We start from the raw sequence: 19,761 nt of genomic DNA, 5'->3' as shown, positions 1-19,761 counted from the left end.
TAAATAGACCAGATGGGGCAAGAGTGGTGATGCAGGGCAGCATAAATGCAGCCCTGGCACAACTTAACACAAGGCCGGCTACCATTGACCAGGCCCATCCTGGGGACTTTTTGACTGATCTTCCCATACCTAGACTCTCGGCAGAAGACAGGGCAGGGCTAGAGACGGAGAACTGGAAGGAGCCAGTTACCCATATGAGTTCTAACAAGCCTACGCTGAGACACTCGCATATAGACTTCTAGCAGTATATCTGGAGGCATTTCAAGGGGTGGGGTTGTCCCTCGGACCATGGGAGAAACAATCATTTGGGTCCTGAAACCAGACAAAGACTCCGAAGAGATGACCTCCTACCGACCAGTCTCGATGATGAATGTGGACATAAAAGTGCTTGTCCAGGTGACATCCTTCAAACTCCTGCCTAGAGTCGGGACACTTGTACACAAGGACTTGGGATTACATGTTTGAGGTCCTGGCTACTATGGGGCTTAGCCCCAACATCTTAAAATGAATCTGGCTTCTCTATACAGGCCCGAAAGCGAGTGTCCGCTTAGGCGGCAGACTTTCCCCACAATGGACCACAGAAAGAAAGAAGCATGCGACAAGGATTAACCTGGTCTCCACTGCTTTTGCACTGGCGATGGAGCCGCTGGCCATATGATTACTTTTGGCAATGCAACATTGTGGCATGCGGGTGGAGGACACAAGTATGTTGTTTCAATGTATGCGGACACCCTGGTATATTTGAGCCGGTCTGAGGAGTCTATTCCAGTCCCTTTCCGGGAGCTAGATGCCTTTGCGGGGGTGTCCGGACTGCAAATAAATAAACAAACGAAAAATGTGCTCTATTCATGCGCGAGCTTGGGGGATAATCCCCCCGGTCCTTCCTCCTGAGGTCGGGCTTCCATGGAAGCGGCGAGCGTTTTGATATCGGGGTGTCCCACTCGGAGGCTCAGAACTACCAGTTAAATATGGGAAGGGTCGTGGAGGGCTTTCAGGGGGGGGGGGGGAATCCCTCCCCCCCCCCCCCCTCGATAATGAGCTGAGTGGTGCTAGCAAAAATTTTCATGCTGCCTAGATGCCTTTATGTACTATATAACACAATCTACCCGAGACCCGGTACAGCCTTCCGAGAGCTGGAAAGCCTCTTGGTCTCCTTGGACAAGGCTGGAGGGAGGAATAGAGTACGGCTGGAAGTACTAAAACTGAGCAGAGAGAAAGATAGCCTTGGCCTCACAAACCTAGAAATCTACCAAATAGTATCACAATTGCAGCATGCTGTAAAACGGTTTGCTGAAGAGGGAGACCCGCCTTCTTACGGTACAATCAAGAAGGGTATACTGCCAATTTGCCTGACGGATGCAAGGCCAAAGACAACTTTGAGAAGGTCTGAGAGTCTTTTGGGGTCACCAGAAAGCAGTTTCTTTAACTTGCTAGACTAGCGTGCATGGCCAGGGACATAAGGGTAGGTTTCCCCAACACATCAATGGTGTCGCATACACTGGAAGTGCTGCTGGAGGGAGGTCAAGGGCGACGACTGGTGTTCCACATTTATTAGGAGTTGCTGGGGGATCGTTTACCAGTCTTGTTCAAGTCGCAGCAGGCCTGGGATAAGGGGCACAGGCTTGCACCCAAGTCCAAGAGATAGCCAACAACGCCAAATTTAAGGTCATGCATTTTTTTAACTGTCTACATCGGGTTTATTTGACGCCTGACAGACTACACACAATATACCCTACTAGGCCATCGAAGTGCCCCAAATGTAAACAACATGGGACTATCTACTCAATATGACATGGACATGTGGGGCAATCGTGGAATATTGGAAGGAGGTGGTGAGAGGACTAGTAAGGGTGGCATGAGTATGCATACAATTGTCAGTCAGACTCTGCCTACTCGGCATGAAGATGCAGTATAGATTTGCAAAATAGGGTCTCCTATTTGCTGAGCGATGTATAGCGATACAATGGGCATTCAATGTGGACACACAGTCCACAAATGGCTCAGGGATATGTTAGAAGGGGTCTGGCAGAAGAATTGTGCCTTAAACGGACACTAACTGATGCGAAGGTCGAAGAGGACCTTAGGGACTAGGCGGAAATGATGACCCAATTAGCCAACATAACAGAAAGCGTAGAGGGAGGTCGGGAACAAGGGGCAACAGATGAGGAGTAAGAGATGCCTATGCATTATTGGAATTAATAATGAGATCTGTGTAGCAGCAAGAGGGATACAGATGAGGAAGATGGGGTGGAGTGAAACCTAAGGGTGTCTATACCTGTGCCGGCTCTGCTGCGAATGGAACCGCAGTTGAAAAAGGCAGACCTAATGTGTACATTGGGAAGTTGACTTGTGCTGTGTTTGACCCGTCAGCCTTAGGACGGTCTACCCCTACAGTATTTGCCTTCTTGCCTCCCACTTGACCGCACATTTTTGTTGGACTTAAATCTCTGGGCACCTTACCACTGCTAAACAGTGCTAGGGTGCAGGTGTACTCCCCTAAAAACATGGTGACACTGGCATACCTGCCACAGGCCCCTGTTACCGCAGTGAGGCCTACCCCTCCATAGGCTAACATTGGGAACCCCCCTATGGGATAAATTCTGACTGGGACCTAATGGGTAGGTCATGTTTGGTATAGTTAAAATCATAGCGGAGAACCCTTTCTAGTGATATATGGGGTTTGTGCACTACTACTTTAAAAATCCCACTTTTAGAAAGCGGACTTTTTCCTGTCTGCACTTAGTTTGTGCACTGCAGACTCCCCCCTCCCATCTGCATGCTGATAGCCTTCCTGGGCTGTGAGGAGAGAGTGGTGATTCACACCTTTACACTTGAATAGGTTGGGCTCGGCTGCCCCACAATAGGCTTAACAACCCTGCCTTTTGTCACTGTAGACAGTGAGGAGCCAAGTCAGGGAAGGCAGGGAACACCCCAGAACCCCCTAGACCCTTCTGAAGCTTCTGCCCTCTTCTAGTGGCTAGGCACCAGGGTGTAAAAGGGAGGGTCCTGGCCACACATCCTTGTTACACCACTGGACTAAGAAGAAACTCTGCTGGAGTGAAGACTGCTACGCCAGGAGGATTGCCACGGTCTACTGAGGCTGACTGCTCCTAGGAACTGCTGCCCCAACTAGCTGAGCTGTCCTGCTACCTGCTGATCTTACCCTGCCAGAAAGAAACGTAAAACATTCCCTCCAGAGTGTCTCCACTATTCTCTTTCCTCTTTGACTGGCGGGTGATTTTAGGTGATCACGGGTGTCTTGACTTCAGCCACGAGGTCCAGGCGGCGTTGACTACGACCAGGAGCTGGATTCGGAGTGTCCCACGAAGTCTGCAGCTTACTGAGGTGTCGGCAACCGGATTGGAGCCAACAATCCTTGGCAACAGCAGGTCTCGTGGAAAGTGAAGAAAGTCAGCGGTGCAGACCAGCAAGGTCTGAGGGACTCACCCAGTGAGGGTAAGTCAGGGCAGGCCTGGAGCAACCAGGGGAGCCCTTTGGTTCTGTAGAAAAGTCTTCAGAGGACCCACAAGCCAACCGACAAGGGATCGCGAAGACGCCTCGGGAGGATTCACTCACCAGGAGCCCACGGACACTCGGGACGAAGTAGGCCTCTGATCTTCGGAGGAAATCCTGCTGGAGGCTTGGTGCACACGTGGTCCAATGCAAAAGTTCCTAGAACGTCGTGAAGGGGTTGCACTCGACAATAGTGCACGCTACCCGGGTATTGCTGTTCCTCGTCACTCTTGGGGTCCACTGGCCTCAGCTTCGCTGGGGACTCACGATGGCCGTCGAGAAGTCAGGAAATCCTCTTCCGGGGCTGCAGGGACTTCGGACTCCGGCGGGAAAGTTTACGACCGTTGATGCAAAGTTTTGGTGCCTGCCAAGCAGGGGAGTCACTCCTTGACTCCAAGGGAGATTCTTCAGTCTTCCAAAGGTAGTGGAACGTCGAAGGTCCAGGATTCTTCTTCAGAGCGTTGTACAGGGATATCTAGTTTGCAATGGCAAGGGTTCCCTAACTTATACTAAAAGAAAGGGAGGGACTAGCTCTATGAACACTCCGATGGGAGGGTCAGGGGAGTGGGTGGCTACACCCACTACCCTTTGCCCAGTTTCGCGCCAGAGCAGGGGCTGGAAGCCCCTGAACCGGTTTGAGCTGGCATATGCACAGAGGAGCCTACTGCTCCCCCAGTGCAGGACATCAAAGCACTCTAGGAGTGCACCCACCCAGCCCCAATACACTAAATCCTGTCTGGAAGGTGGTTACACCTCCCTGTGACAGGATGCCTATTGTTGGGCATCCTCCACTGTGAGTTTCGGTCAACAGCAGGAAGGCAGCCCAGTGTCTGTGCTGGTGGCATCCATTTTGTGATGCCAGGGCTCTTCAGGATTCTACCGTGTTTCCACAGTGGGTACATGTCTATCCCTCTTGAAGGGTGGGATCATACTCCCACACCAGTTACTGGTGTGGGGGTATGATTCCAAAGTGTTTGACACCAAACATGACATGTTTTGATGCAGCCATCCCAAAGTTAGCATTTACCGCTAGGTTATAATGCACTTAAGAGCATATGGTTTAACCACATCCACAAACAGCTACAGAGAATGGACTCTGAGAGCTGCAGAGGGGCCCTGCTCAGGCAGAGGCACCCCCTCACATGGAAACCAAGCACCCTGCCCTCAGGATTGATAGGGCCTGCCTTAGGGGTGACTGATAGGTTTATATGTGTGTGTAAGATGAGATATGGGGAACCTATACCTCAGTGAGGAGTGCGAACACTAACTCACCCAGGCTGCAGTAGCAGGCCTGTGGTGTCAGATTTAGTCTGCTTCCCAGGGGTGGCATAATACATGCTTCAGCCCCTGGTAGGCCTGTGAAGTACCTATGCCCTTGGTACCTAGGTACCCTATACTAGGGGCTCCTAAGGTACCACAGTATCCAATCACTAGTGCATCTAATATGCAGTTGTTTAGAGAGAACAGAGAGGCTGGGGCCCGATTAGCAGGGTCCCAGCCAGACTATAGCCAGAAACCAGTGTAAACATCAGAAAAAAAAGTGGGGGCAACCTAAGTGCAGATCCTACTCTCCTACAAGCACTGTCCAGGACTCCTCTGGACACTGAGGCGGCTGCACAACCGTGTCCCATACAGAGTAGGAATAACAGCCCAGTAGACATGCGGTGTTTAAGGACCGCAGTCCCAAACTGGCAGAAGAGAAAATCTTCTTCCCAAGATGATCCAGCTTCTTGGATTCCCTTTCCGGTGGAGGGGTAGGGAATGCGCTCTTGGAAGTGGAGGCTTGGACCACCAAGCTCGGTGGGGTGGGGTGTTGGGAGAGGAAAGTGGGGTCCCCCAGAACTAGGCGGTGGCGTCGGGCAATCATCCTATCCACGGGAGCCCCCGTGTTCGGCCTGGACTCAGTCTGCATGAGGGGCACATTTGGTGCCTCCTTGCACAGTCCAGCTCTGGCACAAAACTGGACAAACAACATGGGAGTAACCTCCCTTGGGAGGGTCCACTGAATTGTCACAACCCTTTCCTTAGGGTTCTTAAGATCTTACCTGTGGGTGTGTCCCTAGATTTGTTGTGGGACACAATTCAATTCAGGCACCACTTTAACTTCTACCTTCTCAGCACGCTGGACTTCGTTTGGGCTTGACTTTGTCCACCTTTCAGTCTGCTGCAAAGTCTGTGCCTATGCACCATACAGGAACCTTCCAAGGCCTGTGGGCATCCAAGACACCTGAAGGAATCTCCCTTGAATTGAAGGAAGCACTTCACTGCACTCGCAAGCACCGCAACTAAGCTGACCGGTATGCTGATCCTGAACTCCTACGGACTCTGAAAGGGTCTGCAACACAGGTGGTGGTTCTCCACAGATCTCGAGGCCTGTCCGACCCTCTCACCAAGTTTGAGGCAGTAAACCTTGTGGAAGCCGCAGGAACTTCACCCCTGTGCATTACGTCGACTTGCAGTTGGAAAGACTCTTTGGCTTCGCTCCATCAAGGTCTTCGGGCTCTAAGTAGCCCCAACCTCAAGCGTCTCCAGTGACCAAAGTCTTCGTCCACATAACATTGTTTGTTCTGTAACCGGCATCTGTTGGTGAGCTGCTCGAGGTTCTCTTGCGACTCCAGTGCCTCCGGCCTGTGGGACCTGTTGAGGGTCACCTTTGGTTCTTTTGGGCTTCCCTGATTGCTCAGGGCCTGCCCTGACTCCCCTGCTTGTGGTGAGTCCCCTGGACCTTGCTGGTCCCGACACTGCACCTTCTTCGACTTGTTGTTTGCAGTTGCCAAGGCTTGTTAGTGCTCCCACCGGACATAGCCCCTCAACTCTCTACATCAGACGTGGAAAAGCTTGTGCACGGCTCCTGGTCTTTCTCAGCGGCTCCTGGTCCTCACAGCTGCAGCGTCAAGGTCATCGTCAACCTTCCTGCAACTCCCAACATCGGTGGGCATTCGTCTTTCAGTTCTCCTGGTCACTCCTGAGTGACAGACTCTGTCCCCTCTGCTTGCAGGTACCTCTCAACTAGAATCCACCTTTGGATTCCACCTGGCACTTTCTCCTTCTCCAGCAGCAGCACTTTCCCGAAGTCCTCCATTTGGTTTGACTGTGGTTTCTGACACCACTTCAAACCTATGCACCCGGCTTCACTGGTATAGGTAACGTGGGTACTAGGGTATCCACGGGTGGGGTGGCTCTCCAACCTTCTGTCTTCCACGGGGTTTCTTCGGGGTCCACTGGGAAGGGTCCTTAATCTTTAAAATTCCAACCGCAACTTACAAGTTGATTTGTACGGAGAACAAAGTTGTGTTCCCACACTGCACACGATCTCCGTGGGGCTCCTAGTCTCTCACCTTGGGTGGTTATTTGGGTCCCCAGCACTTCTACGTCCTCTCAACATTGTCTTGACCCTAATCGCAGTTCTTATACCACTTTCTTAGACCATGGTTTGTTCCCCCCTGGTCCCACTGTGTATTTTGTGCTATTTACATGATTTCTATGCAAAGTGTTCTGTGCATTGTGCATATCTCCGGGTAGGAGATATTTGTATGTGTTAGAGAGTAATATATAATAAATACATATTTTTATAAATACCTTGTGTGGTTCATTTTCACTTAATCTATACCTATAGATTGCATTTGGTAAAACAAACTGCTTTACACTCTTTCTGGACTAAGCCTGAAGGCTGCTCTCCACAGCTACCACTTAAGAGCTTTCTAAGGTTGTCTAAGACCTCTTAAATCACCATAAGAGTTGTCTGGGCTGGTGCAGGGTGCCCACTTACATTATTGGATATCATATACCAGGCCAGCCTCTCACACTAGGTTTCTTTCTCCTTAGGCATACTTGGGTGCTACGGGGGTCGGGAGTAGATGCCCTATGATTGGGACAGACCTGGGCAATGAGCTAGTCTGCGAACCAGCGATATGGAGCAGGGGCCTACAGTGTATTATCTATGCATGACACTTCTTCCCTTTTTTCTCATGCTAATTAACTGGGAGATAGGCAACATGTCTCAGCTCCACACCTATCCATCTCTAGCTCATTTGCGCATTAGCTACCAAGGTTCGGCATACCTGTTTGGGCCAGCTCCCATTGCAAGTTCGCTCTCATGAAATTCCACAAATCAGAAGTAGATTCTTTGGTTCTCCCCAAATAATTTTTATTATTCCCAGTAATGTGTCACCCAACCACGCGCTCTTCTTTTGCATGAATGCACTGCTGACTGAGTCCAGTCACTACTGTCATCCCACATGGCACACAATGTTATCACCTAGAATGTGAGGGGGATACATTCCCCTTCGCGCAGATACTCCATTTACTTATTTGCAGCGCAGATCCGCTGGAATTGCTTACTCCAGGAAACACATCGTACTAGCTTTGAGGCTGATCGGCTAAGCCGCCGCTGGCATGGGCAGGTGTACAGTACAAATGTTTCCTCCCTGGCAAGGGGCACTCTGATATGGGTAAGGGTGTGGGTCCCCTGACAGTTGGAGGAGATTGAGGTCGACACTGAGGGCAGATATGTGTTTCTTAGAGGTAAACTTAATGGTCAGCCCCTCTCAATTGGTTCCGTTTACGCCCTCAATGTTGAGCAGAGCTCCTTCCTTTGCGGCCTCTCTATGGGGGTTTAGCCCGCTGGAGTGATATTCCCTGGCTCATAGGAGGTGATTTTAACTCGGTCCTTGATGTCTCGCTAGACTGCTCTTTCCCGCCCCTTACACGCACCACTGTGTCTTCTTATGCGCAAGCTCTGCGCAACTGGCTTAATCATTCGTCAATATCCGATGTATGGCACTCGCAACCCAGACACCACATATATTCCTTCTACTCACTTGTCCATTATCTCCATGTGTGGCTGGACCGCATACTGGCCTCTTCATCGCCTCCCTTACTCCACGGCACACTTGGGTCATACACATTCTGATCATACTCAACTTATGACTATTGGCTGGGACCATAGTCCCCCTCCGGTCCCAACCTGGCGTCTTCAGACAGTGGCACTTGTGGACCAAGCCATCCGGCGCTTCCTGGGCACAGCGATCTTGGATTATTTTGCTCATAACACTGGCTCCACAGGTTCTCTGTCACTAGAAAAGGAGGCTTTCAAGGTCACAACTAGAGGGCACTGCCTAGGCCTAACATGGAATATCCATAAACTAGATACCTCCCTCGGTGCCACTGAACACCAACCTCTTCATTACGAAAGCACTTCGGTCACACATCCGGAGGCCAAGGCCCACTGAGACGTGCTACGGAGTGACCACACCGGACTCTTGGACAGATTGCGTTGCCACAAGTACTTAGCCCACTTGGCACGCACAAACGCCAGGTCATTTAGGGCAGGTAAACTACTTGCCTATCTAGTGCATCAGGAACATCCTCATCATCCTTTACACACCATACAAGATGACCTGGACCGCATGCGTCGCACTGAATTTGACATCCAAGCAGCCCTGACTAGACACTATTCTACTCTTTACAAATCCACTATAAATGGGGACCGCCTGCAGATTTGAACCTTCTTGAGCTCGATAGAACTGCCCACGTTATTACTCGACCGACATTTGGCATTGGACTCTCCTATAACAGTCTATGAGGTCCGAGAGGCATTATCAACATTGGTGGCGGGGAAGGTGCCAGGGCCGGATGGTCTCCCAAAAGAGTTCTTTAAAACTTATGCTGATACACTTATGCCACATCTACACGCCCTTTACATTTCTGGGATAGAAAATTCCCTACTACCACCTTCATTATACACGGCCAGTGTGGTCTCTTTACTGAAACCAGGTAAGGATCCCAAGACTCTGGGTTCCTACAGACCCCTAGTGATTTTTAACACCGATTACAAAATACTGGTGAACATTCTTGCTAATCGGCTTTCACCCCACATTCCTGCCTTGGCCCACCCAGACTAGAATAGAGTTGTCCCTTCCCGTAGTACTTCCCTCAATCTTCGTTGTTATTTCAGAGTTGCAGAGTATGCGCCGCTGTGCAGTCCTCGCTCGGGTGCCTGGTTCTGGACCTCGAGAGGGCCTTCGACTCCCTCGAGTGGGTCTACCTTTTTGCAGTATTATCTAAATTTGGTTTCGGGGTCACCTTCATTAGCAGGAAACGGAGGATAAGGCACTGAACCTGCATCCCCCTGCGGAGTATTTGGCTGCGGCGCCGTAGTGTCCTCCACCGGAGCCATAGATTCTTCAAGCGCCGGAGTCGGTTCTTCCTCCCGTTCCTGATCCGAAACATGCGACTCCACCCGATCCGGAGACGCCGGGGACTGCGCCGGTGAACGCTCTGGAGCCCGCTTCGGAGACGGAGAACCTCCCGGAGTCTTAGAGGGAGAAGGAGAAGGTGAAATGTCCTTACTCCGATGACGCCGAGGTGAAGTCGACCTTGACTTCCTGCTCTTCGAGGACCGGCGTCGTGAAGAGTGCTTTCTTTTTTTATGATGTCTCCTTGACTTCGACGACCTCGAAGTCGACGACGCCGCCCTAGATTTCTCTTTCTTTCTCCCTCTCTTCTCCTTACCGATCTTCGCCATAAACAGCTTGGCCTTTCTTTCCTTTAATGCTTTAGGATTCATCCTCCTACAGCATGCACAGTCTTCGACATCGTGGTCCGAAGAAAGGCACCACAAACAGTCCTCATGTGGGTCCGTCATGGACATATGTCCGTCACATTCCCTACAGGGCTTAAAGCCCAACTTCCTCGTCGCAGACATTACAGAATTTTGCAACAGAAACACCTTACAACTACAAAGTAGCAGGAGTACTGGAAAAAAACGTTGCGCGTCGACGGCGCGGAAAAAGGGGAACTGACGTCATCACGCCGACGTGGGCCTCTTATGGCTCCGGTGACGTCATACGGAGTCGCGAGCGGAGCCGATGTATTATGACGTCGCCCACGTCGACGTGGAGTGCTGGGGAAGAAAAATTCCGTGGAATGCTGGCGCAGGGGATATTCACAAGGTGAGGAATCCCCTGGCAGATGTATCCATCAGAAAGGTCCTTACATATCTGATCCCATTGCTGTGGGTCATAGAATGCGGCAGGGCTGACCCTTATCCCCCCCTTCTCTTCGGCAGTTCAACCACTAGCTGAATGTATCCGTACCAGAGTTTATGTAGGTATACCCTTGGATGAGACACACACAATCTCTCTGTACGCAGTAGACATTCTGCTATATTTGAGAGATCTCCATTCCCTCCTCACTGGCTCTTACTTTGACTTTGTTTGCCAATTTTATCGGGATTGTGTGCCAACGCACTGAAGTGCTCTCTCTACCCCTTCTCTGAATCCACCCTGGGTACTCCCTGAACGTTATAGTGTGACAATTCCTTTTGTTATTTAGGCATTCGCATTTATCGGAGGAAAACCAACGTTTTTGAAGCTAACATTAGTAGAGCTACAATTGCAATCTATTCCCGGATAGCTTTTTGGGGGACTCTGCCGCTGTCTATCACTGGCAGGATTGCCCTCACCAAAATGGTGATTCTTCCCCAGCTTCTCTACTATTTCACAAACTTACCTCTCTACATTCCTCCCTCCTCCTTCAGTAAATTTGAGAAAATTATTAAAGATTTCATCTGGGGTAACTTCCAGACACTGTGTTTCCATTAAAAAAAAAAACTTTACCTGCCCGCAGGTCAAGGTGACATAGCGGCACCTAACTTTGAACACAATTACTTGGCCGCACAGTTACAATGGGTTACCAGATGGCTGGCCTCTCGCCAGCTAGCTGACACGGCCACTCTACACCCACCCATGTGACATCTCTCCCTCTTACATTTGTATTATCCCTGTGCGAAACCCGCAGAGAGACTCCCTTCTACTCTCGGTGGCATGCAAATGATGCGGGAGAAGCCTATTCATCACCCGCTCCACAAAACCATATGCACCTGCTATTCCTCTCTTGAGGATTACCACGGCGGCCGAACTACACAACTGTGAGACAGCTGGCATACACGACACTGGGGATCTCTTCCAAGACAGTACCCTCATTCCACACACCAAGGTTGTTTTGGAGGAGGGACTCCATCCAGGTCACTTTTTATTGCATCATTCCCTTATTGCAACCCTCTTGGCCTGATGGGACAATTTATCTACAAAGCCTCCCATATATCACACGATTCAATACTTGCACATGATGGGCAGTGGTGGCCACCTGACTCGGTGGTTTGCCGCCTCTCTTCAGCAAAATGCTGCGATCACGCTGGACTCACTAAGGGTTCATTGGGAGGGGGCTTGGAGCACCCTTTCACTGACCCAGAATGGACTGCTACCCTTGAGAGGCCCACTCTAAAACCTCGCAACCAGCGCTTCCACCAGATCAAAATCTTTATTTTACACCGAGCATACCTTACCCCAGCAAAGATAAACTAGTATTTCCATTGCATGGACTCTACCTCTCTCAGATGACGCAAACTTCTTACACATGCTGTGGCGCTGCCCCGTTCTCACAGGGTCCTGGACCGCGGTGGCTGCCACCCTTGCCCGTTGCACTGAACGCAACATCACTTTCCAGTGGGAGGTCTATATTCTCAATCTATTTAGCAGAGGCAAAATGTATACGGTCATTTCTCGCTTTCTAGATCTGGGCTTGGCAACTGCTAAATAACTAATTACCAAGAGGTGAAAATCTCCTGTACCCTGCCACGTTGTAGTGTGGCGCCGCTCTTTACTGATATGGGCGAAAGCGGAGAGCATCGCCTTACACAGAGAAGATTTTCTAGTCCTTCGCAAACTCCCACTGGCCGCCAGCTGGTATCTTTGGTATCGCTATGTTCGCCCTAAGTTGGCAGGGTATGTCCAGACGTGGGTCCCTTGCTCACTTTGCCACTGGATTCAAGATAGCCTGGCTGATGAGGGTTATGAACCCGAAACCGGTCCCAGGATTCTTGTTTCCGGTCCAGGGAAGACATGGCTTGGCAGTTCGGGCTGGACTGTTCCCATGAGGCACAGGGTCAGACTGATTTGCATATGGCCATGTCTGAACTGGGGTGGTGGAGTGAGCTAAAGAATGATGATAGATTAAACCCAGATCAGTTGACTGGGGGTGAGTGTTTGATTTGCTCAAACGCTCCGTCCATCATCCCCTTTGGTATCGCTATGCTATTCTTGCTGACCTGCAGAGAGAGGACAGAGACCCCGTAGATTCTTCCGTGGAGGGGGACCAGACCGTTTGTAGGGCCATGAACGGGAACGCCCCTCCAACCCAACATAAACAGGGTATACCTTAGTAGACCTCTCCCTTAGTTTCAATTAAAATATCCCTTGTGTACTGGAGCAAGAAACAATTTTATCTACACATGTTATGCTGTACTTGGTTAGAAAGAAGTTTATGTTTACACAACCAACAGTTGGATCATATATATTTTTTATTACAATTTGCATTTAAAAAACTAATCACATAAACATGTGATATAGTTGTCATTAAAAACAGAAAAATTAATATTTCATTAAAACATTACATCCATGATATAAAAACAATACAACAAGATATTATAATCACAATTTTAATACAGAGAAAAAACCTATATCAAAAGACACTATAATTTGTCATCAATTTAACAGATCTCATAAAAAAATATACATATACACTCGACCTGGATGAGTTCTATTATTTCAACTGCAGGACAAAGTGTTTTCAAAGATTCTGCCACACAGAAACAAAGGGCGTCGACGCGTTTCGATGGTATTGGATTATTGTTCCATCTTTATCAAGACTAGCAATTCGGTTCTCTCTGTTAGTCGCTTGATAGATTATTACAGCTACCCTGAATTGTAGGCAGATACAGAAAAATCACCATTATACATATGTAAAATACTCCCAGTTCACATTATATTTCATCTATCTTATCTGGTACATATGTTAGTCGCTTGATAGGTAATTACAGCTACCTTAAGTTGTGGGCAGATACAGAAAAATCACCATTGTACACATGCAACATACTCCCAGTTCGCATTATATTTAATATATCTTATCTAATACAAATATGTTCTCCTGTATGAGCGACTAACATATGTACCAGATAAGATAGATGAAATATAATGTGAACTGGGAGTATTTTACATATGTATAATGGTGATTTTTCTGTATCTGCCTACAATTCAGGGTAGCTGTAATAATCTATCAAGCGACTAACAGAGAGAACCGAATTGCTAGTCTTGATAAAGATGGAACAATAATCCAATACCATCGAAACGCGTCGACGCCCTTTGTTTCTGTGTGGCAGAATCTTTGAAAACACTTTGTCCTGCAGTTGAAATAATAGAACTCATCCAGGTCGAGTGTATATATATATTTTTTTATGAGATCTGTTAAATTGATGACAAATTATAGTGTCTTTTGATATAGGTTTTTTCTCTGTGTTAAAATTGTGATTATAATATCTTGTTGTATTGTTTTTATATCATGGATGTAATGTTTTAATGAAATATTAATTTTTCTGTTTTTAATGACAACTATATCACATGTTTATGTGATTAGTTTTTTAAATGCAAATTGTAATAAAAAATATATATGATCCAACTGTTGGTTGTGAAAACATAAACTTCTTTCTAACCAAGTACAGCATAACATGTGTAGATAAAATTGTTTCTTGCTCCAGTACACAAGGGATATTTTAATTGAAACTATTAGATAGTACTCCAGTCCCTTGGTTCTAGCTAAAGGGGTCTCTCTCTACTTGTTATATAGACCTCTCCCTTAACCAGTCAGCGAGCTCATGTTTACACACATGACACTTCCTCACTTTATAAACAAGCACAGGCAGTGCACATGCAGAGGGGCCTTGGGCGGGGGCATCACGGCAACATACCAACAACTGTTACTTCCCCCTTCCTTTGACTTGCTTTGTCCTCATTTTGTTGTGCCCTACTCTCACTGTTCAATTTCTGTTTTACGATACTCTTGTATTGCAGGCTATTTCATGGGTTCTGAGATGGCACTTCCACCATAGTTGGTGTCCGCGTCTGGTTCTCATATATGATTATTTTGTTCATCCTCCATATCACATTGTATGTCCTAGCAGATCCAGACCGTCCCACCCACTTGGGGCCGCTCATGTGATTATATCATGCATGCAAATGTTGTTTGCTGCTTTCTTCTGTGAAAAACAAAAGGATTTAAGGAAAAGACAGAATCTTAAGTGAGATGAACTGGGCGGCCAGTCTAAAGAAACTTAAGTCTTCGCTGAAAAAGAGATACTTATTGGGCTTTCAGTACTCAAAGAGTGATATTAAGTATCTTTTAATGAAGCAATCTACTACATTCTGTAGTGATTCATGGCATAATATGGCATTTACTTATTCAACAAAACTGGCTAATCCTGTTATGAGGCCGGAACTTTGCCAGTTTTGAACTGGGGTAAACCCCATGTATCAAACGAGGGGGTTGGCTAAGTGATTAAAGACAAATTGGAGCCTATGTGACTGGAATACAAATGAAATTCAACAATGAGCACTGACTATTGGAATGAGTGTTCTTTAGATGGGAAAGTAGGACATTTTTTAAACCAGTTTCAAACAAATGTGGAATATCTAAATGATGGAAAGCTTTAATATTTCTTTCACATATGCAATTTTTAAACGAGACATGTGCAATAGGTGTTTTTTAATTAGCTAGTAGGAAGATATGGGAAACGTTTTAAGGGGCTAGAAATATATGCGTAGGTAGTGGGAGCAATTTGTACGATACAAGTGGTATCGGAAGCTCTATGTCGATTAAGAGTTATTGGTATCCATTTTTAACTTACTTTTAATGATTACATTTGATTGTTTTTAACAACCATCAAATATGTCTTTTATGGTATGTATTTTAAGATGGATTTTAGGCGCAGTGTATGTTATGAGTTATGTTTTAAGGACTATGGTCTAAAATAAACATTTATGAAATGAACTGAACTGATATTTAAGTGCTCTCTTTTCACTAAGATAAGCAATGGGATGGACAGTTTGGTATTGTCCTTTCTTTGAATGCCGAGTTCTGAACTCTTGCCCCACACTGACTCCCTGAGAAACCTTTGTTTAATTACCCTCAATAACCATACAGTCAGGTTGGAAACGATGCGTGCAGCCCGGTTTGTTGAGCCATAGTAGTAAGGACCCCAGGTCACCAGTGGCTCAATCCCAACCACAAAGGTTGTGGTCCAGGAATCCCTGCCAGCATAGGGCCTGTGAACAGTGCTTTGACAAATCTCTCTTCTTTTGATAAAATATTTTCAGTAACTTATTGTAAAGAGAAATACATCAGATCTGAATGCGATACATAAAAAGAGACAACTATCTCACACAACTAGATAATAGCTTATGGTGGCTTATTTTTAGTCTATAAAAAAGAATTGTCAATTATTTAAAAAAGATAACTACTTTGGGCAATAATTATGTTACCTTCGTAGATGAGGTTTCAAATGTTGAAGGGAGCATCTCTGGAAACAGTTTCAGTGCGACTGGAAGCAGGAACTCCATAAAAGGTACAACAACAAAGACCAGGAATGGAACCAGACGAAACAGATCAGCACATATCCTTAGGAACTGCAACAAGAAAGTCAAATGAACATTTGAACTATAAACAAAATACAGATACACAATTGTAAACTCCATTATATACACAAAAAAGTTACTCAAAAACATTAAGATCCAAGTGCTAAGCATTTTGCACTTAAACTTACTGCTTCCGCGCAACCGGACTATAATCCTGTTATTGGTGAAGGTGAAGCCTATGGGCAGCTGTATATTCTGTAAAGAGTGATCAAAAATCGAATTTCACCTGCACAAAACAAGGGCTTTCTGCAAATTCGCTAGATGGTGTACACATCATTCGGACTTCATAAACCTCCTGAAATAAATATAAACTTCCCCCTTTGTTCTCTCAGAAATGGCACCTGTGTTGCTAGGTATGCTGCTCTTGCTCTATGAGCAGATCTCACTCAACACCTAATAAAACAGAGTTATTTAATGACTCAATGTTCTCTTCGTAGGAAGTCCTGCCCGTAGTGCAATAACTCTAAGTAATGCCCACTGGAGGAAGGATCACATAATTTCTTTTACAAAATATATTAAAAATTAATGCACACACAAAACTAGAACGTCTCACATGCAAGGCTTAAGGAGACAATAGATGAAATATTGATCTATTAAGAACACTATTTTTAAGAAACCATAGTTAAAACAGTAATATTTGAGGTAGGTCTCTTTAAAGCTACCATATACAATACAATGATGAGCAGCATCAAAATGCAGAAGGGACAAGTTTCAGGCAAGCTATATCTAGACAAAGCAGTTCTGCAATGAAGATTGAACAGATTGCTTCTTTGTAACACAAGGTAAGAGAGACACAAGACCTGAAAGAGTTTTTAATAGACGTGCATAGTCACAGTCAAACACTAATCTGCAATTAACCAGAGAACACAAACCAAGCAATCGAATGGTTTAAATAATCAGCGCTTTGATTAAGTAATTCACAACTCTGTGAGCAGCTTGACATCCTCTTGAGAAAAATCGTCAAGGGTGAAGGCCTATCGGGTGATACTGGAGGTGGTTCTTGATACAATCTTATAAGATCGACTTGACATGCCCCATTTTCCAGCATCCACAGGCAGGTTAAGTCCCAAATCGTCAAGCATCACCTCTTCTACCATTAAACAATTATTTTCAACAAGCATTCCTATGCACTTAAAAGCACAGCCTGGACAAGTTACATACAATCACGTTAGAGGACACCCTAAAGATTCTTCACCTTCTCTCGATAAAAACTCAGGCTCACATTTAGATCCTTGCACACCCAGCATTCATGCCGTGGGTATACATAGAACTGCCATGTTCTAACTGACCTAAGCAACTTGTCCACTACTACAGATATTCTTCCCTTCTCAAACAATGTAAATCAACAGCTGATCCACCGCACACTATAAATTATCAACGTACGTCTCTTTACCCGCTCCCAGTCAACTGATAGGGAAAACGGCAAAGAAACACATGGACTAACTAGAGAATCATGATCTATAATCTTAATTCCGTTTTCAGGCAAAATGTAGTAAAGAATTCAGTCTTTTGGCAGTTACTAATAATCTCCCCATTACTTTAAACTAAGGGGGATCATCTGCCCTCACCCTGCTTGACTTGTTGTTTGACAAATTATCTCATTCTTTACTGCTCTCTAGGCTTCATGACTCAGGTATTTATCATAAAGCCCTAAAAAGGCTATGTTCCTTCTCATCGGTCAGGACGTAGGTTGTCGCTCTTCCTCCCTTTTATTCTTCATCCAATATTATATCCTGTGGTGTCCCTCTAGGAGTTGTCATTCAGCCACATGCTCTTCAAGGTTTATCTACGTCCTGCAGCAAACCATACACAATCTTTTGGTTTTGATTTCCTCTCATATGTTGGTGGCACTCAAATAATAGTTTCTCTGATAAACAGTCTAGTTTCCAGTCCTGCATGGTATCCGTGGTAGCCTGGAAGACTGCCTACTGTCTAGAGCATAACAGCAAGAAGATGGCAGTCTTGTTGTTTGTTCTGGTTCCCTCACAATCATCTAAATATTTTAGAATTCTCACGGACCATCAACTTATCATAACTAAAAAGGTAAATCAAGTCACCTCCTGCTGTTTAGCGAATCTTACAATGCTACAAAAAATTTTCAAGTGGCTTACTCAGTCTATTCGCACATCTGCTATACAGACTAATTTTGCTTGGATTACAGAAATACCCTCTATGAAGGTATGTGGAAAAAGCCTGATTCATAGACTCCGGGTAACCCAAAACACAGCCAGAAGCCTCACCCTAAATCTTTATGCTAGTCAGCATCTCTCTCACTAATCCCCACTGGCTTTTGGTACACAAGTGTATTTCATTCAAAGTTCTGTGTTTTGTCCACGAAGCCCTGTACAATAAGGGCTTCTTCTATCCCAATACAAAACTTAACTTCTATCTCCCTTTACATTCCCCATGTTCTGCTGACCTCTGGTTAGCTTTCCACAGATATTATACCAGACAAAGTGGAAAGCTTTATTACTCAGAAGCTCTGCTCCACTTTAGGAATACTGATGACATGACCCATTCACGAATCTTTCAAAACTTTTGTGTTAGGCAATTGTCAAATCTGTGACCTTCCCTCTCTTCTTTTTTGTATCTAATATTTAGAAATCAGAGCCTAGAGAGCCTGGGTTTCTGAATGTGGTGTAGGGTAAGAGTTCCACAATGGGGACACTTGTCAGGAGCAGACAAAAGTAGATGAGAAAAGTTGGTGTCAGGCCCTCAGGTGAGTGGCAGGAGGAGGGATGATTTTATACATGTTACCTGGAGTTGTTGATGTGTACAGGGCTATTTGGAAGAGATACGAGGTAGGCTAAATACTGCACAGGCCATACAATACTCACTACGAATAAAATCTGCTTACTAGGGACCATACCAATGAAAAAATACGAAGAGGAGTAGAAAATTCACGATAATATGCTTGCTGTGGTCAAAAGGAGAACTGCACTACACTGGATTGTAGCTGGGCCCCCAGCGATTAATTTCTGGATTAAAGGTTTGATAGAATGGGCTACTACAGGGGAGGTCTCCATGAAAAAGAAATTGGCAGGATGACACACTTGCGGAAGACTAAATGTGCTGGGCCGAGATTATTATATTGTTGACAGAACCCCCTCAAGCCAGACCACCATGAGCTACAGAGCTATACAGAGATTAGGAAGATTGCTGAGTAAAGGGTGGGACTGAAGGGATAAAGGGGAAACCCATTAAAGAGATGAATACCTAGAAGTAAGAGCACATTGTAATGACAGATGGGTAAAAGTTGTATCCACGTAAGTAGCTACTGGAGAAAAACAAGCATTGGCATAGCCATAGGTCTCGCCTTTGGGACCTTGTAAGTGTGTAACCATGCAGCACATTATCCTGGATGGAACAACAGGACATTATACTGATCGTACTTTATAATTTATCATAGCAAATGGGATATGAAACAAAATCCCATGATCCAATCATCTGCCGTCCATCTGGTTAAAATTATTTAGGGCTTGTTTTAGAGTGCTGCTAAACCCCCAAAGGTGGTCTCAAAGCACATATGAGAGTATCATCGTCTGGATCGTCTGCCCAGGCCCTTAATAATGCTCTCCCTCTTTCAACAAGGGTTCAATTTTATTCCTGCTTCTTTGTCCTTGCCAAATACTAGATCATTGCTCTCTCAATGCAATCCTTACTTAATAACCTACTTTATATACAGCGTCATACTACACTTCTTTTGTGTCGACCACTATAT

The 19,761-nt window shown here is 46.0% G+C and overlaps 1 protein-coding gene across 1 annotated transcript in view; it reads right to left on the bottom strand.

Annotated features, from left to right (window-relative positions):
- The window catches only part of LETM1 (leucine zipper and EF-hand containing transmembrane protein 1), a 567,062-nt gene that overhangs the window by 353,083 nt on the left and 194,218 nt on the right, over positions 1–19,761 (bottom strand). The window contains exon 4 of the mRNA XM_085642560.1: positions 15,888–16,031. Coding sequence (XP_085498686.1) covers positions 15,888–16,031 — 144 coding nt within the window. The remainder of the gene's footprint in view (positions 1–15,887; positions 16,032–19,761) is intronic.

This window comes from Triturus cristatus, chromosome 2_2 (genome assembly GCF_964204655.1).
Source record: "Triturus cristatus chromosome 2_2, aTriCri1.1, whole genome shotgun sequence".
NCBI classification, from domain to species: domain Eukaryota; kingdom Metazoa; phylum Chordata; class Amphibia; order Caudata; family Salamandridae; genus Triturus; species Triturus cristatus.
The sequence above is the reverse complement of the archived record's forward strand: the minus strand, read 5'-3'. Positions and strand labels throughout refer to the sequence as shown.